This window comes from Ornithorhynchus anatinus, chromosome 17, assembly GCF_004115215.2.
Source record: "Ornithorhynchus anatinus isolate Pmale09 chromosome 17, mOrnAna1.pri.v4, whole genome shotgun sequence".
NCBI lineage: Eukaryota > Metazoa > Chordata > Mammalia > Monotremata > Ornithorhynchidae > Ornithorhynchus > Ornithorhynchus anatinus.
The window spans coordinates 5,673,548-5,697,130 of record NC_041744.1 but is presented as its reverse complement, the minus strand read 5'-3'; the positions used below and the strand labels follow the sequence as shown (position 1 = coordinate 5,697,130).

At 62.5% G+C, this 23,583-nt stretch overlaps 1 protein-coding gene across 2 annotated transcripts; it reads left to right on the top strand.

Annotated features, from left to right (window-relative positions):
- The first annotated feature begins 8,900 nt into the window (after positions 1–8,900).
- WDR81 (WD repeat domain 81) lies at positions 8,901–21,975 on the top strand. 2 transcript variants are annotated; one of them, XM_029082311.2, is made up of 11 exons: positions 8,901–9,076; positions 9,964–13,697; positions 13,939–14,046; positions 14,572–14,762; positions 14,933–15,123; positions 15,213–15,378; positions 15,470–15,635; positions 16,228–16,908; positions 17,219–17,361; positions 17,482–17,661; positions 20,259–21,975. In XM_029082311.2, exons 2-11 carry the CDS (start codon positions 9,998–10,000, stop codon positions 20,583–20,585), a joined length of 5,853 nt encoding a protein of 1,950 aa, XP_028938144.1. In that variant the 5' UTR covers positions 8,901–9,076; positions 9,964–9,997; the 3' UTR covers positions 20,586–21,975. The 2 variants fall into 2 exon arrangements, with proteins under 2 accessions (XP_028938144.1, XP_028938145.1); XM_029082312.2 differs by lacking the exon at positions 8,901–9,076 and having other exon boundaries at positions 9,644–13,697.
- The last annotated feature ends 1,608 nt before the right edge of the window (positions 21,976–23,583 follow it).

Sequence of the window (23,583 nt, the reverse complement as noted above, 5' to 3'; positions counted from 1 at the left end):
CCTCCCCCCCCAGCTCCAACGCATGAATCAGCAGGAAAAGCCGCGGCCCTGCAGCATGGCCGGGGGCCCACGGGCGGGGGCGGCCGGGGCCCCCCGCGCCCCTCCCACGCCCCCTCCTCCCAGCTGGCGGCCGAGCCCCCGGGCCCCTCATCCCCGGAGACGGCGGCGGGGGCGGCCCGGACCCCCGAGGGGGCTTCCCCCAAGGAGCCCCCACCTCCTCCTCGTCCTCGCACCTGCCCCGCTCGCCGGGCCTGCGGCTTCGTGTCCCGGAGGCCCCCTTCGGTCCGGGTGCCCTTGGCGGAGCTGGGCGGGGAGGGGGCGGCCCCCGGCTTCCTCACCCCCTCCTCCCGCCCGGGGACCCCGCCCCCCACCCCGAAGGGGAGCCGGCAGCGGAGGAGGAGGAGGAGGAGGAGGACAGGCTGGGGGGCGGGGAGGGGGGCAGGGAGCGGACCCCGCATCCCGGGCCCGGTCGGCGGGGAGGAATGCGCCAGGCGGCGGAGGGGCGGGGGGAGCCCGGCGATGACTAACCCGGGCCCGCCCCACCCAGTGGGGCGTCCGGCTCCCCGGGAGGGCCGGGCCGGGGGCAGCGAGGAGGGGCAGAGGTGACCTTCCCGGGGCCCCGACCGCCCGGGCCCGGCGAGGGTCGGGGGTGGAGGGCGGGGGTGGAGGGCGGGGGCCGTCGGCCAGCCCCCTCCGCCCCCCCCCCCCCGAAACCTTAACCTGCGGGTTGCATAACGGCCCGCGCCGCCCCCCGCTCCCTCTCCCCCTCCCCTTACATAACGTAGCCGGCGGGGAAGGAGCTGGGGAGGGGCACGGCGGGCCCGAGCCCCCGGCCGCGCCCCGGGCGGCCCGGCTCCTCCATCCCCGCGGGGCGCGCCCCCCGCCCGGGCCGGTCCTGCCCCCTCCGGGGTCCGGGGTCCGGGGTCCGGAGCCCGGAGCTCGTCCGCAGGCCGCGGCGGGCCGGTCCTTCCCCGCCCCGCCTCCGGCGCGGGCCCCCGGGGCTCACACCCACCTGGTGGCGGGCGGGCGGGCGGACAAGGGAGCGGGCCCGGCGCGTCCGCTCCCCGCGCCCGGCGGCTCCGTCTCCCCGCCAGCGCCCCGCACACACCGGCTCCAGCCTCCGATCAGCTGGCGGCGCCGTGACGCCAACGCCCGCTGGCGCCGCCCTCCACCAATCGGCGGCCGGCGCGGCCCCGCCCCCCGCCCGGCGCGGCCTCTGACGGGCAGCTCCCCGCCGGCCGGCGGGCCAATGGGCGGCGGGGAAAGCCTCCGGGCCCCGCCCTCCCCGCCCCTCTGGAGTGGCGTCCCCGAGAGCCAATCGGAGAGCTCGAGACGCCCCCCCCCCCGGGGCGGCCGCGAGGCATTGTAGGTAATGGAGTCCCCCGGGCGGGACTACGACTCCCAGCAGCCACCGCGCTCTGTGAGTTGGCATTTTTAAACTGAGCCCGGAACCCGGCCCGGGCAAGTCCTTAAAGGGCCCCGGATCCTCCCCGCCGGGAAAAACAGCGGTTTTCATTCATTCATTCATTCATTCCATAGTATTGATTGAGCGCTCACTCTGTGCAGAGCGCTGTGCTAAGCGCTTGGAATGGACAGATCGATAACAGAGACCGGCCCTTTGACGGGCTCACTTTCCCCTCCACCGGCCCCCGGGAGCGTGCTGGACTCCCGGGGTGGGGCCGCCAGGACGGTGACCCGTTCTCGTCCCGGCCCCCGACGGGGCACAGGGAGCTAGCTGCACAGGCTGAGGTGCGGCCGGGCCGGCCATAATAATAATAATAATAATAATGGCATTTGTTAAGTGCTTATTGTGTGCAAAGCACTGCTCTAAGTGCTGGGGGGGGGGGGATACAAGATGATCAGGTTGTCCCACGTGGGGCTCACAGTCTTCAGCCCCATTTTACAGATGGGGTCACTGAAGTCCAGAGAAGTGACTTGCCCAAAGTCACACAGCTGACAAGTGGCGGAGCCGGGATGCGAACCCATGACCTCTGACTCCCAAGCCCGGGCTCTTTCCACTGAGCCACGCTGCATAATAATAATGATGGCATTTGTTATGCACTTACAATGTGCAAAGCACTGTTCTAAGCGCTGGGGGGATACAAGATGATCAGGTTGTCCCACATGGGGCTCACAGTCTCCATCCCCATTTTACAGATGAGGGAACTGAGGCTCAGAGAAGTGAAGCGACTTGCCCACAGTCACCCAGCTGACAAGTGGCGGGGCCGGGATTAGAACCCATGACCTCTGACTCCCAAGCCCGGGCTCTTTCCACTGAGCCACGCTGCATGATACTGGAGGGTGGTCCAGGCCACGAGATTGCCCGCCACCCCTCTGTGGAGGAGACCACCCCGGGTGGGTTTATGTCTTCGGTTTAACTGGTCCTCGGGCTGCCCTTGCGATGCCAGTGGGCTTGACCTACTCTCGGGTGGAGCGACAGGCAGACCCACAGGAGAGGGGTTAGCTTGGCTAAGAAGCAGCGTGGCTCAGTGGAAGGAGCCCGGGCTTGGGAGTCAGAGGTCATGGGTTCGCATCCCGGCTCTGCCGCTTGCCAGCTGTGTGACTGTGGGCAAGTCACTTCACTTCTCTGGGCCTCAGTTCCCTCATCTGTAAAATGGGGATTAACTGTGACCCCCACGTGGGATGACCTGATTACCCCATATCTACCCCAGCGCTTAGAACAGTGCTCTGCACATAGTAAGCGCTTAACAAATACCAACATCATTATTATCATTGTTAGCTCGGCCTGCCGAATGTGCCTGTGGTTGAGGTGACTGTTGAGACTAGAGCAGGGGGATGGAGGCAGCAGGGGGCCTGGAGCCGAAGGGCTATTTACCTGGAGGCCTTATTATCTCATCATTCTCCAGCTTGGAAGATGGTGGTGTCATTTTCTGGAGCTGAATGTTCCTCGGGTAGGATAAAGGGTGAAACGATCTGGAAACCGCTAACACCCCTTACTATCCTGCCTGTGGCTCTGGGGATGGGGCAGAGAGGGCTGGGGAGGCTCTGCCAGTCTTGGTGCAACGTTTATGCCGACTTCACTAGCATGGGAGCCTTCTTGCCCAGCAGAGATAGGCTGACCGTAGGATTGTAAGAGCAGAACCCTTCTCAGCTTTGAAGGGGTTGGAGTTTTCATCTCTACCTCGGGACAGATGTTCTGTCCGGCTTAGGGACACGGGTTTTGCTGCCCCTTTGCAGCCGAAGAATGCTGCCTTCCGGTCCAGATTATCAGTCCTCCGCAGCTGCCTCAGATCTACTGCTCGGGGAGATACTGGGGTAGAGGATGAGGAGGGACAGGAGTTCGGGTGAGCGACAGCCACCCCCCGTGTAGACTGTAAGTTTCTTTTGGGCAGGGATGACATCTACCAACTGTATCATATGGTACTTTCCCAAGCGCTCTGCACACAGCGAGCGCTCGATCGACGCCATTGATCGATTAAAGTCTCCATCTCCCTCAAGCCCCCGCCCATCTGGCTGGTGGCAAAAGGGCCATGCTGTGGAGGCGGTGATGGGATGAGGATAGATCAGGATTATATATCTTTATTACCCTATTTATTTTGTTAATGAGATCCCCTTGATTCTATTTATTGCTACTGTTTTTGTCCCTCTGTCTCCCCCGACTAGACTGGAAGCCCATCAATGGGCAGGGATTGTCTGTATCTGTTGCCGAACTGTATATTCCAAGCGCTTAGTACAGTGCTCTGCACCTAGTAAGCGCTCAATAAATACTACTGAATGAATGAATGAGAGGACTAAGAAATACAGTCCTGCTGGTTCAGGAATTTCTAGGCACCGCCCTCTTCAGAGCTGGGGAATCAGGCCCTTCGGGATAGGATGGCTGTTTCCTGAGGCTCCCGAGCCCGCCCCACCAAAGGGATATCTAACTGGGGCCTCTTCTCCTGAGCTTTTCCACTTTCAGCTCCTACCTCCTTCACATCCCCTCCACCAAATCTTATAAAGCTCCAAACGAGCCCCTTGGCGGGCCGTTCACCGACCTGCTGCGGGGTCCCAGGCTCTATAAGGAGTGGTGACGAATGAAGGAGGGGCTCAGCCTTTAACTTCTGGCATCGAGCCCGAACCCAACCCTCGGTCGCCCGCCCCTTCACTGCCTCTTTAAGAATTCCTGCCTCTGGCCAACGAAGTTGCAAATCTTTGGACCAATGAGGAGGCCGTTTCTTCTTTTTTTTTTGACCAATCAGAGGCCGGAGAGGTGGGGGAGGGCTGGGCAAATGAAGCTGAACCCGATGACTTCGCAAAAGTTCCTCCGAGCCGTGACTTTACAGGTTACTTAAAGGGGCGGATGCGGAGCATTGGAGTTAAAAAGAGAAAAAAGAGAGTTGGAGCCGGGAGAGGGAGGAAGCTTCTCAGGGGCTGTGCCGGAAGATGGGGTGATTCTTGCCCTCGATCAGGACCAGAGTCATCTGCGGGGGGTCCCCGGGAAAGAGCCGAAGGCACCGCTCCCTTCCAGGAGCCCCAGTGAAAACTGCCTGGACCACTGGGGGTCTGACGGGTGGGGATTCAGCTGCAGGGATTTAAGGTTTATTCATTCATTCAATAGTATTCATCGAGCGCTTACTATGTGCAGAGCACTGTACTAAGCGCCTGGAGTGTACAAATCGGCAACAGTTAGAGACAGTCCCTGCCCTCTGACGGGCTTACAGTCTAATCGGGGGAGACAGGCAAACAAGAACAATGGCAATAAATAGAGGCAAGGGGAAGAACATCTCATAAAAACAATGGCAAATAAATAGAATCAGGGTGATGTACATCTCATTAAACAAAATAAATAGGGGTGCACTCCGAGCCTCCCTTTCCCCAGCTCCTCCCCCTCAGCTCTCCTAGGGGACCGGTTTGGACGGCTCGGCTCTGGAAGGAATGGGGAAGAGGAAAGTGGATGTCCCTCCAGCCAGCCCCAGAGAGGGTCAGGGAAATTTGGGGTGTGGGTCCTCTCCCTTTAAGGAAACTTCCTGCCTTTAGCCCCAGTAACAGCTGATTGCCGGCAAGTGGGTGACCTCAGGGGACGAATCAGCTGTTTCCACATCCAGCCCATGTGACTTTCTCTCCCCCGGAAGGAGCTGAGCCAAAAAGCCCATGTCAGGCCCCTTTCCAGGGGAACGAGGTTTAGCAGAAGGATAGGGAAGCCCGGGCTGGGTGTGGAGCAGCTGCCTAGAATTATGTCAGTTTTAGGGAGTCCCACAGCCTCCTCCTAGGAGCCCCGGGGCCAGGGCAAGGAATGACAGGCATTTCCTAGCAATGCTGTTAGCACAGATTCCTCTTGCCCAGGATCCTAACACAGGGAAGAGAAAGGAGGAGGAAAAGTGGGAGGAGAACTTGCTCTAGGGCCGAGAAGGCCTCCCCACCAAAACGGGTTTCATTTCAGGCCTGGACTGGGTGTTTTTTGGGGGGTCCCGGGCGATGACATCTGCCTCCCCCTCGAGACTGTACTAGAGCTGGCAACGCGTCTGTCAACTGTGTTGTACTCTCACAAGGGCTTAGTAAAGTACTGTCTACAAATAGTAAGTGCTCAATAAAAACCACCGAGAATGGTGATGATGGGGAATTAACTAAATGGGCACCCTGGCCGCTTTCACGCTCCAGATCCAGTTGGAAAGGGGTGACTCAGTCGATCAGTGGTATTTATTGAGGATTTACTATATATGCAGAGTACTGTACTAAGCTCTGGGGAGAGTCCTCAGGCTTAAAGTGTTCCCTTGGAATGAAGCCCACCCTGGGCTTTGTGAGATAAGCTTCAGCCCCTGCCCCTGGAGTCCTGGCCATTTCCCCCGACTCTGTGCTGCTGCCAATCCTTTATTATTATTATTGTTATGATATTTGTTAAGCACCTACTGTGTTCCAAGCAGTGGGGTAGATACGAGTTAATCAGGTTGACCACAATCCTTGTCCAGTGTGGGGCTCACAGTCTAAGTAGGAGGAAGGGAGAATTTAATCCCCATTTTACAGTTGAGGAAACTGAGGCACAGAAAAGTGATGAGGCTGGTCCGAGGTCACACAGCAAACAATTGGCAGAGCCACCATTAGAACCCGGGTCCTCTGACTCCCAGGCCCATGCTCTCTCCACCAGGCCGTCTGCGTATTTTCTCCCAAACCACATCGGCCGGAGAAGCAGAGCCACAGTCCCGAACCCAGACGGGATCGGGGGATCGGCAGGGCGGAGCCGCCCTGGCCCTGTGATGTGGGACCCCCCCCCCAACCCCCCAGCTCAGAAGAGGCCCCATGGATCTTTGCCTCCCGACCGGAGGGGCCGATTTGGGAAAATCTCACAGCGAGGCCCTAACACTTCCCGAAGTCCATTTCGGTCCCAGATCTGCCCTAACTCCACTAGCCCCAGGAAGACGTTGGACGAGGCCAGAACCGAATCGGCCCCTGGATGGGAACGGGATCTGACTAGAGACTGCGGTGTTTGCCGCCAGAGGACGGAAGCAAGATTTCTCCCCGTCACCCTGTTCCCTCCTCCCTAGTACACGACGAAATGTCGTCAGTCCGGTTTGGGGGATTCTCTGCCCCAGAGCTGACACGACCCACCCGCCCCCCAGCAAGGCAGGGCCCATCCCACCCAGATGGGGGCTAAAACCAACCGCTCCTTTCACACTTGCTCGGCCGGAATCACCCACCCCAGCGCCCAGGAGGAAGGGTGGGGCTGCTTTAGCTTCACACGAAGCCGCTAGAGGGCATTGCCCATCTAAATTTGAAAGGGTGGGGTGACTGGGTATCACATCCTGGTCAAGGGACGTGGGTGCCAGCCGGGCTGGACTTCTGGACATGCCCCAGGCCACCTGATCAACAGCAGAAAGAACGCCCCGCTCTTCAATCCTCAGCATCACCATCTCTTCTCTCTTGGTCCTGGTTTCAATGCTGGATGCACCTAGGGCCCGGCTTGGTCCTCGGGGGCGTTTGACGAGCCTCTCAGGACGGTTGGGACAGTGTTAATGTAATAATGTTGGTATCTGTTAAGCGCTTACTGTGTGCAGAGCAGTACTCTAAACTCTGGGGTAGATACAGGGTAGTCAGGTTGTCCCACGTGAGGCTCACAGGCTTCATCCCCATTTTACAGATGAGAGGCACAGAGAAGTTAAGTGACTTGCCCACCGTCACACAGGTGTTCCGAGGCCTGGCTTGGACATTGCTCAGAGCGCTCCGGGAGGGGGACTGGTGCGATTACGTTACCTCCTTCCTTTTTCGAAGAGCCTTCTGGGCATTTTATCAACTGTAAAACGGGGATTAAATCCTACTCCTTCCTAGACCGTGAGTCCCAAGTGGGACAGAGACTGTGTCCGACCTGATTATCTTGCATCTTCCCCAGCACTTAGTAATAATAATAACTACGGTACTTGTTAAGGACTTGCAATATGCCGAACGCTTTTCTCGGCGCTGGGATAGATACAAGGTTATCAGGTTGTCCCATGTGGGGCTCACAGTCTTAATCCCCATTTTACAGATGAGGGAACCGAGGCCCAGAGAAGTGAAGTGAGTTGCCCAAGGTCTCGTAGCGGACAAGTGGCAGAGCCAGATTAGAACCAGGGTCCTTCTAACTCCCAGGCCCGGCCTCTATCCGCCAGGCCACGCTACTTCTCTGACTGATTGAGAGTCTTGTCATGGGAGGGGAAATTCTTAGAAACCAAGAGAGTCCTTCAACCCTGCCAAACCCTTATGGGATGAATCACACCCAAGACCTCACTCTCCATCATCCTTCTCATATCTCTGACCTTCCCCTCGGCCTTCAGGTCACTTCCGGGCACAAACGGCTTCCTTGGCAGGACGAGCTGCTGGGGTCGAGTCACCGGGAGCCGGGCGGTCCGCGGGCGCCGAGCTGAGCTGTGGCTGGCAGCAGCTCCTTCTCCAGGAGGCTGTGGCCCGGACTCTGGTGTTTGGGGTGAGGAGCAGTTTCTGCATTACAGCGAAGCTCCTGCTCTTCCTCCCTCCCCCGTTCCAGGCCGACTCAGATTCAGGGACTGCTCTTGGGACAATTCGGAGCACCAGGAAGCAGCCTGGCCTAGTGGCAAGAGCACGGACTTGGGAATCAGAGGACGTGGGTTCTAATCCTGGCTCCGCCACTTGTCTAGAGAAGCAGCCTGGCTCAGCGGAAAGAGTCTGGGCTTGGGAGTCAGAGGTCATGGGTTCGAATCCCGGCTCCGCCGCTTGTCAGCTATGTGACTGTGGGCAAGTCACTTAACTTCTCTGTGCTTCAGTTCCCTCATCTGTAAAATGGGGATTAAGACTGTGAGCCTCATGGGGGACAACCTGATTACCCTGTATCTACCCCAGTGCTTAGAACAGTGTTCTGCACATAGCGCTTAAAAATACCAACATTATTATTGTCTACTGTGACCTTGGGCAAGTCACTTTACTTCTCTGTGCCTCCGTCACTCCATCTGTAAAATGGGAATGAAGACTGTGAGCCCCAGGTAGGACAGGGGACTGTGCCCAAACTGATCAGTTTGTATCTACCCCAGAACTCAGTGCTTGGCACATACGACGCACTTAACAAATACCATTATCATTATGATTGTTATTACTGGTGACGGGTGCCACTCTGTGGCTCGTATCTTATCTTCAGGTGGCAGAAAGAAACCCCAGGGAAGCTGAGGCGACTGCACGGAGGGCTGAATCCCTGAGGTTACCTCCTCTGTAAAACGGGGATTAAGACCGTGAGCCCCAGATGGGGCAACCGAATTACTCTGCATCTACCCCAGTGCTTGGCACATAATACGCGCTTAACAAATACCACCATTATTATTATTATTATTGTTCTGGGGATTCAGACCGGGAGTCCCAAGTGGGACAGGGACCGTGTCCGACCCCATTAGCCTGTATCTATCCCTGTGGTTAGTTCAGAGCCCGCGCGTCGTAAGCGCTGAACAAATACCATGAAGGAAAACAACTCTTTTCCGTTGAAAAAGGATGTCCCCCGGGTGCCCCGGGTCCCGGCTGCTCCGTCCACGTGCAGTTGTTTCCGAGTCAGGGCGCTCATGTGACCGGCGTCAGCTGACCCAACATGGCTGGGGCCCGGCCCGCCTCTGCCCGGGACTAGGGCCTGCCGGCTCGCCTGCGGCCCCAGGTGAGACCCAAGCCCTCCCTGCTTCCCTCCTAACCCTTCCTTTCTCCTTTCCCTCCGTCCCTGCTTCCCGCCCTCCTGCCTCCCTTCCCTCCCCCTGCCTCTCCTCCCGTCCTGCTTTTCCCTTCCAGCCTGTCTCCTTCCCTCCCTGCACCCCTTCCAGCCTGCCTCCCCCCTGCTTCCACTCCCACCTACCTCCCGCTCTCCCCTACTTCCCCTCCCTCCCTTCCTCCTGCTTTGCTGCCTCCTTCCCCATCCCCCACCCTCCTTCCCTTGCCCCCTCTCCCTCCCCGCTTCCCTTCCCCCCCTGCCTCCCCCCTGCTTCCACTCCCACCTACCTCCCCTTCTCCTACTTCCCCTCCCTCCCTTCCTCCCTGCTTTGCTGCTCCCTTCCTGACCCCCCCACCCTCCTTCCCTTGCCCCCTCTCCCTCCCTGCTTCCCTTCCCGCCTGCCTCCCCCCTGCTTCCACTCCCACCGACCTTCCCCCCATCGCCTGCTTCCCTTCCCTCCCTTCTCGCTTCCCCCCTACCCTCTTCCTCCTCCCCTTCTCCTTCCTTTGCCTCCCTCCCTACCTCTTCCCTTTTCCCTCCCCGGGTGTGGACTCCTCTGAGCTGCCCGGGGGAGGTTGGAAACGGGGACAGACAGACAGCAGCCTCGGTGCACCTTGCCCCGGGCCTGGAGGAAGTGAGCCCGGTGGGCGGCTGGACCTGGGCCTCCTGGCCCTAGAGGGGTCGCGGGCCGAAAAAGGGTGGGAGAGAAGGAGGAGAGCAGCCGAGAAAAGAGGAAGAAGCCGGGGAGGAAGAGGAGGGAGGCCGGCAGGGCCTGGGGGATAGAGATGGCTGGATCGAGGGTGGGCCGTTGCATCCCCGGACCCCGTCTGCCCTTCCAGGAACGAGGGCGGAGCGGCACACGCCGGCCCCGACATGGCGCACCCCGGCCCTGACCTGGCCCGCCCCGGCCCCGCCGTGGAAGCCCTGCTGCGGAGCGTGGAGAGGGACCTGCACATCGACCCCCGGCAGCTGGCACCCGGCCCCGGCGGCACCCACGTGGTGGCCCTGGTGCCCACCCGGTGGCTGGCGAGCCTGCGGGAGCGGCGGCTGCCCCCGGCCCCCGGGTCCCGGCCCGAGGGACCCAGCGAGGCGGAGGCCAGGACCCTCCTCCAGCGCTCCGTGCAGAAGCTGCCGGCCGGCTGGACCCGCCTGGAGGTGCACGGGGTGCGCAAGCGGCGGCTGGCCTACCCGCTGGCCCCGGGCCCCGGCCCTCCGGAGCGGGGCGAGGCGCCCGACACCCTCGCTCGCTTCATGAGGGACGTGGCCGCCCAGAACTACCGGAACCTGTGGCAGGAGGCCCACCGGACCCGCATGCGGCCCTACTGCCTCGGTCCCTCCCCGCCCGCCCCGTCCGCCTTGGACTCCGTGCGCCAGGCCCTGCAGAGGGTCTACGGCTGCCCCTTTCTCCAAGTCGGGAGAGGGGCCCGGTGCCCGTCTCCCGCCAAGGACGGGCCCCCGGGCCCCTGGGGTGGCCCCTCGTGCCCCAACCTCCTGCGAGCCGAGGCGCTGGTGGAGTCCGCGGAGATGCTGTACGTGCTGTACCCCTACGTCCAGTTCTCCCTGCACGACGTGGTCACCTTCAGCCCCGCCAAGCTGACCAACAGCCACGCCAAGGTCCTCTTCATCCTCTTCCACGTGCTGCAGGCCATGGCCGCCTGCCACCGCCAGGGCCTGGCCTGCGGGGCCCTGTCCCTCCACCACGTGGCCGTGGACGAGAAGCTGTGCAGCCAGCTCCGGGTGGACCTCAGCGCCTACGAGAGACCGGAGGAGGAGATGGAGGAGGAAGAGGGGCAGGAGGAGGAGGAGGAGCCGGGGGCGGGGGCCGGGAGGGACGGGGCCGGCGGCGGTCCGGCCCGGGGAGCCCCTCCGCGCGGGGAGCTGAGGGGGCTGGTGTGGGACTGGGTCCACGGCCGCCTCAGCAACTTCGACTACCTCATGCAGCTGAACCGGCTGGCCGGCCGCCGGGTGGGGGACCCCAACTACCACCCGGTCCTGCCCTGGGTGGTGGACTTCAGCAGCAGGAACGGCGGGTTCCGGGACCTCAGGAAGTCCAAGTTCCGCCTCAACAAGGGCGATAAGCAATTAGACTTCACCTACGAGATGACCCGGCAGGCGTTTGCGGCCGGCGGGGGCAGCGGGGAGCCCCTCCACGTGCCCCACCACATCTCGGACGTGCTGTCCGACATCACCTACTACGTGTACACGGCCCGGAGGACCCCCAAGGCCGTGCTGTGCGGCCACGTGCGCTCCCAGTGGGAGCCCAACGAGTACCCGGCCAGCATGGAGCGCATGCAGAGCTGGACCCCGGACGAGTGCATCCCCGAGTTCTACACCGACCCCTCCATCTTCCGCTCCATCCACCCCGACATGCCCGACCTGGACGTGCCCGCCTGGTGCCGCTCGACCGAGGAGTTCGTGGAGGCCCACCGGGCGCTGCTGGAGAGCCCCGAGGTGTCGCGGGACCTGCACCACTGGATCGACCTCACCTTCGGCTACAAGCTCCTGGGCAAGGAGGCTCTGAAGGAGAAGAACGTCTGCCTGCACCTGGTGGACAACCACACCCACCTGGCCAGCTTCGGGGTGGTCCAGCTCTTCGACCAGCCCCACCCGCAGCGCCGGGTGGGACCCCCGCCCGCCCCCGCCGAGCCCCCGCCGCCGGCCCGGCCCCCCGGCCCCGGCGTCCGGGAGATAGCCGGCCGGGAGGACGGGTGGGCCCCGGCGGGGGGCGGGCCCGGCGGGCCGGTGCCGGAGGCCACCGCCTGCGACGCCGGCTGGATCGGGGAGCGGCCGGCCGGGGGCGAGGAGGAGCTGGAGCAGGGCACCGAGGCGCTGGATTCGCTCTCTCTGTCCGGGAAGGCGGCCGATCAGCCCCGCTCCGGGCCGGCGGCCGGCCGGCCCGTTCGGAGGAGCCGCGCCGGAGGGGCGGAGCCGGCCGACGGCGACCACGCCGCCGCCGACCGCGGCAAAATCGCCCTGCCCGAGGGCTTCAACCCCCTGCAGGCCCTGGAGGAGCTGGAGAAGCTGGGGAACTTCCTGGTCAGATCCTTGAACGGCGGCGGCGGCCGGCCCGAGGGGCCGGAGCCCCCCCGCGCCCCACCCCCCCAGAAACTGGCGGACCTCTTCCAGCGGGACATGCAGGCGCTGGGCGTCCTGATCGCCGAGATCGTGTTCGCCCCCAGGTTGCGCTCGCTGCCGCCGGGCGCCCCGCTCCCGGACCGCCTCGTCCGCGTCCGTGGCCTCTGCTGCCGCCACCCTAGGGAGATCCCCGGGCCTCTGCAGCCGGTGCTGGACACGCTGCTGCAGCTCGGCCGCCCCCTGGGACCGCCCCCGCCCGAGGGGCCGGCCGGGGCCCAAGGGGCCGCCCGGCTCTGGACCTACCCCCAGATCTGCCGGGGCCTCCCGCCGCCCTGTCCCGCCCAGCTCCTCAGCCCCTTCAGCGCCGCGGTCCCCTTCCCCCCGTACTTCCCGGCCCTGCACCAGTTCATCCTGCTGTACCGGGCCTGGAGCGGGGAGGGGGAGCACCAGGGCCGGGAGCTGGTCTGCCAGCTGTGGCGGCGGCTGGAGGGGATCCTGGGCGAGATCACCCCCGAGGGCCTGGAGATCCTGTTGCCCTTCATCCTGTCGCTGATGTCCGAGGAGGACACCGCCGTCTACGCGGCCTGGTACCTCTTCGAGCCCATCGCCGGGGCCCTGGGCCCCAAGAACGCCAACAAGTACCTGCTGAAGCCCCTGGTCGGGGCCTACGAGAACCCCCGCTCCCTGCGCGGCCGCTTCTACCTCTACACCGACTGCTTCGTGGCCCAGCTGGTGGTGCGGCTCGGGCTCCAGGCCTTCCTGGGGCACCTGCTGGCGCACATCCTGCAGATCCTGGTGGGCGTCGAAAGCCCGCAGGAGGAGAGCCGGACCCTGGCGGGGGCCGCCGAGGACGACGCCAAGGAGGGCGGGGAGGAGGGCGGCGGCAGCGGCGGGGGCGGCCCCGGCCTGGGGGCCTTCGGGGAGGAGAGGGAGATGGAGGGCGAGCCCGGCCCCTCCTCCGGGCTGGGGCTCCTGGATTACACATCCGGGGTCAGCTTCCACGACCAGGCCTACCCGCCCGAGAGCGAGGACTTCCAGGAGGGGCTGTACGTGGCCGATTCCCTGCGGCCCCAGGAGCCCGAGTCGCTCAGCCTGGGGCGGCTGAGCGACAAGAGCAGCGCCAGCGAGGGGTCTCTGGGCGACGGGTCTCTGGGCGAGGGCCGACCCGGGGACCCCGACTCCCAGAAGGACAAGAGCAGCCTCAAGTCCGGGGACAGCAGCCAGGACCTGAAGCAGAGCGAAGGCTCGGAGGAGGAGGAAGATGGGGAGGAGGAGGACGACGAGGACGAGGAAGAGGAGGACGAGGGGGCGGAGGACCAGGACGAAGGGGACGAAGAGGAGGAGGAGGAGGAGCGGGATGGTGCCGTGGCGGGGCAGGACCTCGCCCTCTCGGACCCGGCCGTCTCCATAGATGCCGTCCTGGCCGACGGCGGAGGGGAAGTGGAAGGGGAGGAGCTGAGTGACCGATCGGAGGACAAGGAGCGGAAGATCCTCCTGGGTACGTTTGCCGCCCGCCCCCGGGGAGCGGGGAGGGCAGCGGACGGAGGATAGCCCGACCCCGGGCGGTTCCCGGGCGCCGCCAGGGTCGACGGCAGGCGTGGCCGGGGGCTCGCTGCCTGACGGGGGGTTGGGGAGGAGAGGGCCGGGCAGGGCAGCTCCCTGGGGCGGGTGGGGTCCGGAGTCGTCCAGGGGGAGATAGCCTATCTGCCAGCCTCACCCTGACTCCCTGCCCTCCCCAGACACAGCCTGCAAGATGGTGAGGTGGCTCTCGGCCAAACTGGGCCCGACCGTGACCTCGCGCTACGTGGCCCGGAACCTGCTCCGCCTGCTGACGGCCTGCTACGTCGGTAACGTCTGCGTGGGGGGGACCCGGGGACCCTCCTGAAATCACAGCACCTCCATGAGGCCTTCCCTGACTTAAACCCTCGTTTTCCCTACCCACCCTTCCCTCTGCATTGCCTGTGCCGTGTTCCCCGAAAGCACTCTGAAACTCACCCGAGCCCCATAGCACTTGCGTACCGATCCTCATAACCTATTACTTCCCTCTGTAATTTAAATTCGTGTCTGTCTCCCTCAGAAGACTGTCAGCTCCCTGTGGGTGGGGATTGTGTCTACCAAATCCGTTGTAATGAACTCTCCCAAGTGCTCTGCACCCAGCAAGTACTCAGTCTCCCCCAGCAGATCGTCCGCCCCTTAAAGGCAGCCATCGCGACTACCACCTCTCTTCTCTTGTACTTTCCCAAACGCTTGGGACGGTGCTCTGCAGCTAGCAAATGCTCAATAAATTCCACCGACCGATTGATTTTGGGGGGGCAGCCTCGGGGTCAGCCGCCTCTCCTTGGCAGCTGAGCTCCTTGTGCTGCTCCCGGCAGGTCCCGCTAGGCAGCAGTTCACGGCGGGCGACAGCGACCACACCCCCCTGGGCTCCGGCAGCATCTACCAGAAGCGGCCAGTGGTGGGGGACCAGGTGTCCAGGCCCGTCCTGGACTGCCTCATGCACGTGGCCCACCTGTACGGGGAGCCGGTCCTCACCTACCAGTACCTGCCCTACATCAGCTACCTGGTCAGTGCTGGGCCCTCCACCCGTCCTGCCCTGCCGGACTTCCCCCGGGCTGGGGGCCCCCGGTCCGCCAGGCGTGAGGCCGCGGGGTGCGGAGAGCGGCCAGGCCCCGGGGGCGCCCGGGACCCAGAGCCGACGGCCGGGACGGCCTCATTTTCCTCTCCCTGCCCCAGGTGGCCCCCAGCGGCGGGACCGGGGTCAGCCGGTTGAACAGCCGGAAGGAGGCCGGGCTGCTGGCCGCGGTCACCCTGACCCAGAGGATCACGGTGAACCTCTCGGACACCACGCTCATGGACATCCTCCCCAAGATCAGCCAGGAGGTCCTGCTCCCCGTGCTGGGCTTCCTGACCTCCCCCCTTACCAGGTGAGTCCCGGCTAGGGCCAGACCGGGAGCTCGTCTCCGCACCCCGGGGGGTGGGCACGGGCGCAGGGGCGGGACTAACTTGTGTCCAGTTTCCCGAGCGGCTCCCAGGCCCGCACCGTCCTGTGCATGAAGACGGTCAGCTTGATCGCCCTCATCTGCCTGCGAATCGGGCCGGAGATGGTCCAGCAGCACCTGAGTGACCCGGTCGCCACCTTCTTCCAGGCCTTCTCCCTGCTGCACGAGCTGCAGCAACAGGTGGGCGAGAGGGGCTCGGGGGTCCGAACTGGGATTAGGGGCTGGCCTGCCCGCCCCCCTTCTAGGTTTCCAGTTGACTTTCTCCCCACAGGGCCCGACGCCGGAGCCCCTGAACCGCGGGGAGAGCCGGGTGCTGGAGTTGCCCTTCTCGGACGGGCAGGTGCGGCCGGTGGACCTGTCCGTGCGCGAGGAACTGCAGGAGGTGTTTAGCCTGGAGATGGCCTATGCCACCTTTGTGCCCTTCTCCTGCCTGCTAGGTAGTTGCCCGCCTCTCCCCTCGTTTCCCATCCTCTTCCCTTCTATTCCTCCCCATCCTCCCCTCCTCTCCCTCACCCCTCTTCCGGCTCCCAGGGTGGCCCGAGGCTGGGGATGAGCCCCGAGGGAGAGGCTGTTGGCCTCGGCTCTGATGCCCGGGGTGGAGCAGCGGCAGCAGGATCGTCACTGTCGAGGAGATTCCCCGGGGGCCGGAGATCGGTCCATCAGCTGGGGGCCGCCCCGATAGATCAGTGGCATTTATTGAGTGCTTACCATATGCAGAGCACTGTACTGAGCACTCGGTGGGAGTACACTATAACAGAGCCGTTAGGCTCATTCCCCACCCGCAAGGAGCTGGTGCCCGATGGTCTCTGGGTGCAGCTCCTGGGGAAAGCTGAGACGTCGCCGTGGTCGGCGGCCCCGGGCTGGCTTTCCTCGGCCTCCTCCGCGGCGGTCCGCTGCCCTCCGGCCATGGCTTCCGCTTGTTCGTCTCTCTATGGGAAGGGGGACCCCCACCCGGAATCTTGACCGGGGGCCGGCCCCCCGGGCCGTGGCCGAGCCCCGGTCAGCCCTCGAATGCTCCCCCCCGCCCAGGTGACGTCATCCGCAAGATCGTCCCGAACCACGTCCTGGTGGGCCAGCTGGCGGCCGCGTACCTGGAGAGCGCCAGCCCTCGGGACCGAGATCCCGGTAACCCGGAGCCCACGGCCAGCGTCTCCTGCCCGGAGCGGGACCCCCGAGGGGGCGGCCGCCAGGAGGACGGGCACTCGGGCACCTTCGGCAGCGTCCTGGTGGGGAACCGGATCCAGATCCCCACGGACGCGCAGCCTCTGGGCCCCGGGTCCCCAGGGGCCGGCGCTGGGGCGGCCGAGTCCGGCCTGGCCGGCGAGGAGAACGCCCTGAAGCGGGACCTGCCCCGGAGCGCCCACGGGCTGTGCGGGAACTGGCTGGCGTACTGGCAGTACGAGATCGGCGTCAGCCAGCACGATGCCCACTTCCACTTCCACCAGATCAAGCTGCAGAGTTTCCACGGTCACACGGGGGCCCTCAAGTGCGTGGCCCCCCTGGCCGGCGAGGACTTTTTCTTGAGCGGCAGCAAGGACAAGACGGTCCGCCTCTGGCCCCTGTACAACTGCGGCGACGGCACCAGCGAGACGGCCTCGCGCCTGGTCTTCACCCAGCACAGGAAGTCGGTGTTCTTCGTCAGCCAGCTGGAGGCCCTGCAGCAGGTGGTGAGCTGCGACGGGGTCATCCACGTGTGGGACCCCTACACAGGTGAGGATGGGGTTCTTTGGACTTTTACAGCCGAGGAGGGATGGTGTTGGCGGGGCCGGGGTCTGCCGTGTTGACTTGGGGACGGGGGGGGGAGAGAGGCAGAGCTGTGAATTTGGGTTTGCGTCCTGAGGCCCTTCTCGTCCGGAAACAGGGTGGGGAGGGAGGCGTCCTCATGCAGGGAGCCCGGTGCCCAAGGGGAAGACCTCACTGGACCGAGGGTGGGAGATTTTCTGGGTTCGTGGGGGCACCGGGCGAGACAGAAGCCCGAGGGTCCTGCCGACGGTACTAGCCACCCTCCTCTCCCTCCCAGCTAAAGTCCTGCGGACCGTGGAGGCGGACAGCCGGGCGCCCCTGACGGCAGTGGCCACTATGCCGGCCCCCCATGCCAGCATCACCCTGGCGAGCGCCGACTCGGTCCTGCGCTTCGTGGACTGCCGGAAGCCAGGCCTGCAGGTACTCCGGGCTCCTCCCCGGGCAGCGGGTGGGGGAGGCGGGGTGGGCGGGGCGCCTCGCCCGCAGGGGTGCCCTCCGGGAAGAGCCTCTCACCCCCGGGGACCCCGGGGTCTCTCGCAGCACGAGTTCCGGCTCGGGGGCGGCGTGAACGCAGGGTTGATCCGCTCACTGGCCGTCAGCCCCAGCGGCCGCAGCGTCGTGGCCGGCTTCTCTTCCGGCTACATGGTGTTGCTGGACACCCGGACGGGCCTCATTCTCCGGGGCTGGCCGGCCCACGAGGGAGACATCCTGCAGATCAAGGTGAGCAGCCTTGGGGACTTCGACTGAGGTGGCTCGGGGCCCTGGGGACGCTTTTGGGAGAGACCTGAGAAGGCAGAGGCCCTAGTAGTGGTGGTGGTATTTATTGAGTGCCCACTGGGCTTGTGAACCACTGTACTAAGTGTCTAGGAAGACACACCAGAAGCACAAGGCACATTTCCTGCCCACAGGGAGCTACGTTCTGATGGGAAGAATTCCCCGTTGACTTCAAAATGAGAAGCAGCGAGGACTAGTGGAAAGAGCACAGTGACTCTAAAGCACCTGGATTCCAATTTTGGCTCTGCCACTTGTCTGCTGAGTGACCTAGGGCAAGTCACTCAACCTTTCTGGGCCTCTGTTACCTCATCTGTAAAATGGGGATTAAGACTGTGAGCCTCATGTGGGACAGGGACTGTGTCCAACCCCATTACCTTGTATCTACCCCAGCACTTAATACGGTGCCTGGCACATAGTAAGTGTTTAACAAATACCACAGGTATTATTATTATTACTGTTGATTTACTGAAGCACTGAGAAGCCCTGGGCTGGTTGCTGCTTCCTCCCTGGGGCGAGGACAGTGAGGTGGGGCTGGGGGAGGATTGGTCTAAGCCTTTAGCCATTCAGTAATAATAATGATATTCGCTAAGTACTTGCTGTGTGCCGAGCACTGTACTGAGTACAGGGGTAGACACAAGATAATCAGATCAGACACAGTCTACGTTCCCCATGGGGCTCACAGTCTAAGCAGGTGAGAGGTTCGGTATTGAACCCCCATTTTACAGAGGAGGAAACTGAGGCACAGATGAGTTAGGTGACTTGCCCAAGGTCACAGAGCAAGCAAGTGGCTGAGCTGGGATTAAATCCAGGTCTTCTGACTCCCAGGCCTCTTGTTCTTCCCATGAAGCCACGCCTATTGAGCACTCGCCACGTGCCGAGCACTGTACTGAGCTTTAAGCTGTAAACCGGGCCCCATCTCCAGTCTTCCCAGGGGTCCTGAGCCCCCGGGTAGGTTCGGCTCCTGCCCCGTGGGGGAGGGGGCGGAGCCGGGGCCGTGCGATGCGTGGCCTCCCTTCCGTCGCTGTCGCTTCTGGTCGTCCCAGCTATAATGAGTAACCCTTGTCCATATTTGCCTGGCCTCGGGCTGGCGATGGGGTTCTGAGGCCTTGACCCAGTTCAGGTTAAACAAAGCTCACTCTGGAGGACTGTTGATTGCCAGCGCCATTGCTGGGCAGAGTCCAGGCCCCCACCTACTCCTGCCACCTGCCCTGGGCTGGGGGCGAGGGGGGTGTCACCATCTGAGAAGGTGGGCCCTCTCTCTCCCCCACCCGTCCCACGGCTTCGTCCTGGGGGACAGGGAGGGAGACGAGACTAATACCCGACAGGAAAGAGAAAGGGGCGCTGCTGGGTGTCCTCCTGAGGGGGATAGGACGGGGGGCCCTCCCGGCTGTGGCCTCCGATGAGCCGGAGAGAGATATCGAACCGGGAGGGAATTCGGCCAGCTTTGGGGAGGATCTTCGGGGACCTCCTCGGATCCCGGTTGGCCCCAGGAGTGCCCGGCCTGGGACCTCCGGGGCCGGACGTGGGTTAATATGTGCCTGGTCGGGCAGGTCGCGTGGGGAAGGAGCTGCCCCGTTTGCCCTGCCTACCGCCAACCTGAGGGTCCTGGGCGGGCCCCTGGGTGCCCACCTCTTAGAGGGTTGAGGTCCATGGAGACGGTCCTGGGATGCCAGATGGCTGCCAGCTCATTGCTGCTCACCCGGGGCCCCTGGCTAGTCCCAGGCCCCTCCCCCCCAGTGGATCCGGGGGGCACCAGGGCTCCCCCCTGGGGATTCTTGGAAACGTGAAGGTAACGCTGCTCTCCCTCCCTCTTAGAATGTGAGCCTCCTGTCGGGTAGGGACTGGATGTGATCTGAGTATCTTAGCACAGCGGACAGGAATGTGTCTGCTTATTGTTATACTGTCCTCTCCCAAGCACTCAGTACAGTGCTCGGCACACAGCAAGTGCTCAGTAAATACGACCGACTGACTGACCGACTCCATGGATCTCGGACTTGGACTCCCCGGGGAGAAGGGCCTGCCCAAACCTCTCCACCTCCCTCGGTGTCCGGAGATGGACCGGTGTGGGCTGGTTGGTTTCCAACCCAAATCCGAGCACAACCAGACCCCTCTCGGGTCTCCTCCCATCCCCACTGGCAATCAACCCGCGGTCAGTCAACCGCTGATGTCCGAGCGCCGCGTGCGGAACGTTGTAATGGCAGCCACAACTCACCTCTGACTCCGAGCGGGGCGCCCACTCGGTCCGCCGGGCTGTTGGCCTAATGGATAGAGCACGGGCCTGGGGGGCGGGAGGTCATGGGTTCTAATTCCGACTCCGCCACTTGTCTGCTCTGTGACCTTGGGCAGGTCACTTAACTTCCTTATGCCTGATTTCCCTCATCTGTAAAATGGGGATTAAGACCGTGAGCCCCGTTTGGGATAGGGACTGTGTCTAACCCAATTATCTTGTATTTACCCCAATACTTTGAACGGTGCCTGGTGCACAGTAAGCACTTAACAAATACCCTAAGTATTATTATTATCATCACTATTCCCTGATCCAGGCAGTGGAGGGCGGCGTCCTTATCAGCTCATCCTACGACCACGCGCTGACCGTGTGGAAGGAACTGGAGCAGAAGCCCGTGCACCAGTACAAGTCCGTCTCCGACCCCATCCACACCTTTGACCTCTATGGCAGCGAGGTGGTGACTGGCACCGTGGCCAACAAGATCGGGGTCTACTCCCTGCTGGAGCCGGCCCCCCACCCTCCCAGCACCGCTAAGCTGAGCTCCGAGAACTTCCGCGGGACCCTCACCAGCCTGGCCGTGCTGCCCACCAAACGCCACCTCCTGCTGGGCTCCGACAACGGCATCATCCGCCTCCTGGCCTAGGTCGCCGGCTCCCCGGCGTCAGCCGTGCCCTTCCCGCCCCGGGGCGGGGGTTGCCGCCGCCGCTCGGACCGGAGGGCGTCTTTCCGGTGGCCCCGAGACTTCCACACCGTGTGTGCCTGACACTCGGGGGGTGGAGGCTCTGCTCCGTGGGGGTCCCGGGGGCGGGGAGGAACTCCACGGGGGCTACCGCCTACCCGGCCACCCTCAGGCCCAGCTGGCGTCCTCTGACTGAACCCCGCCCTCCCACCCGGGAGACCGGGCACTAGTGCTACAGGGAGGGCCTTGGGGAGCGGGGGGCCTGTGCCTTGGGGAGTTTCAGGGATCCCCCACCTAAAGGGCATTTCCCCACTCCAGTTTACCCAGCTTTCCTAGCTTGGCAAGCTCTAGGCCGGAGGGCGAGGGTCCGGGCAGCTGCCGAGGCTCTTAATTGGCCGTCTCCCTGGCGGAGGCTGAAGAAACAGTTAGCTCCATCCCCACCCCCAACACCACCTGTGAACTTGCAGGGGATCGCTCGCTGCCTTCCTCCCTGCTTCCGTCCCCTTCCCTCCTCCCTGCCTTAGGTTGCTTCCTGGCCCCAGGAATGGTGCATGTACCCTCTTAGCCCACCCGTTCCTAACTAAGTCTGCCCTGTCCTCACCGTCCCCTGTGACTCCTTACCTCTTGGGGTTGCATTTTGTCCCTCTCCTCCCACCTGTTCCTCAAGGTCTGGGATCTGTGTGGGGAAAAAAGACCCCAGGGACCTCGAGAGAGGGGCAGAGCTCTCGAGCTCTTTCTGGAGCGCGGGAGGGGATACATCCAGGTGGATTTGAGGCAGAGGGGGTGTGGCTCTTGTTCTCTGCCCTTCCGCTGCTCCAGAGGCCTCTGGGAAGTGCCAGGGCAAGATGGTCATTCCAGGGGCAGAGCTGGTTTGGGAAGTTCTTGTCTACTCTCGTGGGACAGATCCTCCCTTCTGAGGGGCTTCCTTCCAGGACGGAAGCCAGAAGGGGCACAAATCCGGGGCCAAGCAAGGAGGCTCTGGGGTTGGACTGAAGGGTTCCCAACTGCTCTCCTGTAGTGGGGAGGGAAGAACCCCTCCGCCCCCCGCAACCTTCCTCGCGCCCGGCTGCCCGTCCCACCACCGTTCTGTGCCTTGAGCAGAGGGGGAGGTCCTGGTCCAGGCCCAGGACTCTCCCCCACCAACCCGCCGCCCCTCGGGCCACCCTCTCTCCTGCCCTCCCCCCCAGCCCGGAAGCCTTTTCGAAACTGGGTCAGTGGCCACGGGTAAGAAAGGTGGAGGTGGTTCCCCTGCCCCAGAGCACTCCCGGTGTGGGGAGCCTGGAGTGTTGGGCCCGCCTGCTCTCCGTTTGCAATAGATGTAAATATCACAGTAAACACGACGGAAGAGCCGAGACACGGAGTGAGACTGTCTGTCTACTTGGGCTGGGCCACTGGGGAGAGAGTGCCTGTCAGGCCCCTAGGGTGGAGGGTGGCCGGTTTTGGAACCGGGGAAAATCCTGTTGGTCTGCCCGGCTGGCCGGGAGATCCCCCGCCTGCCCTCCTTGCCCGGAGAGCCTGGGCAGAGTGGCAGGGATGAGGGGGGGGGTGTGGGAAGGAGCAGAGGATTCCAGGAAGAGGCTTGCATGTCTTGAGGCACATTCCTGGTGCCTACGTGGAGCAGAGGGTCGGGACTCTCCATGTGTCTAGTCCTTCCCTGGGGCCGATGAGTCCCAGATGGTTTGTTCATCCATTCATTCAATCATATATTGACCACATACTGTTTGCCGAGCACTGCGCTAAGCGCTTGGGACAGAACAACAATAAATGGGCAGATTCCCTGCCCACATTGAGCTTACAGTCTAGAGGAGTTTTGAAGGGGAGGTAGGAAAGTGCAGATTTTCTAGCCGTTTTCATGCGGTTTCTCTGAGCGGGACGCTGCTGGGATGTAGGGGCCGCAGATCCTTGTTTTCTGGACCTCTCCCAAATCCCAGCTCTGTCCCAGAGAGATGGAATGAGGTTGGTCTTGGACCCAAGAGGAGAAAAGACTCAGATCACTTCTACGTAGGAATCAATACTGACCCCTCTCCCCCGATTCCCTTCACTCTGGCTACCGAGCACAGTTTGGGCCACGGCTCCAGGCCCAGGGTGAGCAGTCCTATATGAGTATTGTCGACAGTTGTACAGTACTCTTCACATAGTAGATGTTCAGTTAGGGCTATTGTGATGGACCGAGAGCAACCATTTCGTTGCCCCCTCCAAGGGTCCTGACACGTAAGCTTGTTGTGGACAGGGAATGTGTCCATTTATTGTTATAGTGTATCTTCTCCAGTGCTTAGTACAGTCCTTTGCACACTGTAAGTGCTCAGTAAAAATGACTGATGAATGTTTTCCCCCCTACTTACACTGTGAGCCCCATGGGGGCGTAGGGACTGTGTCTGACCCGATTAACTTAACTAATTAGCTAAGCCCACTGCTCAGAACAGTGCTTGTCACATAGTACGCGCTTAACGAATATAATAGAAGTAATCATAATTAAAGACATGCCCCTCCCTAGCCTGCTCACCTCAGGGCCCCCCGATTAGACTATAAACCCGTCAAACGGCAGGGACCGTCTCTGTTGCCGATTTGTTCATTCCAAGCGCTTAGTATAGTGCTCTGCACATAGTGAGCGCTCAATAAATACTATTGAATGAATGAATGAATGAAAGGGCTGTCTGATACTGCTGCTGGGCAGACTTTATCCAGATTGAGCTGAAAACCACTAGGCAGGGGTCTCGTACAGGTTTTTTTTTAACCCTGTGAATATGCATTCTAGGCTGAGCCTTTCTATTGGCTCCGGAGTCAACCCGAGGGATGGCTGTTACCGGCAGATGCTGGTGGAGCAACCATCTATTTGGCACCCCCATACACACACCCACACCCACACACCCCTTCCCACTACACAAAAGGAAATGTTGCAAAATTTAAAACTTGTTTTTTGTTCTTTCTCCACCTGTATGGCACTGACAAGCAGAAGCAGCAG

Coding starts and splice junctions, on each gene's coding strand:
- WDR81 (XM_029082311.2), top strand. CDS start 9,998: ATGGCGCACCCCGGCCCTGACCTGGCCCGCCCCGGCCCCGCCGTGGAA. Junction 14,047..14,571: donor GCTGACGGCCTGCTACGTCG/GTAACGTCTGCG, acceptor TGCTCCCGGCAG/GTCCCGCTAGGCAGCAGTTC. Junction 15,124..15,212: donor CTGACCTCCCCCCTTACCAG/GTGAGTCCCGGC, acceptor ACTTGTGTCCAG/TTTCCCGAGCGGCTCCCAGG.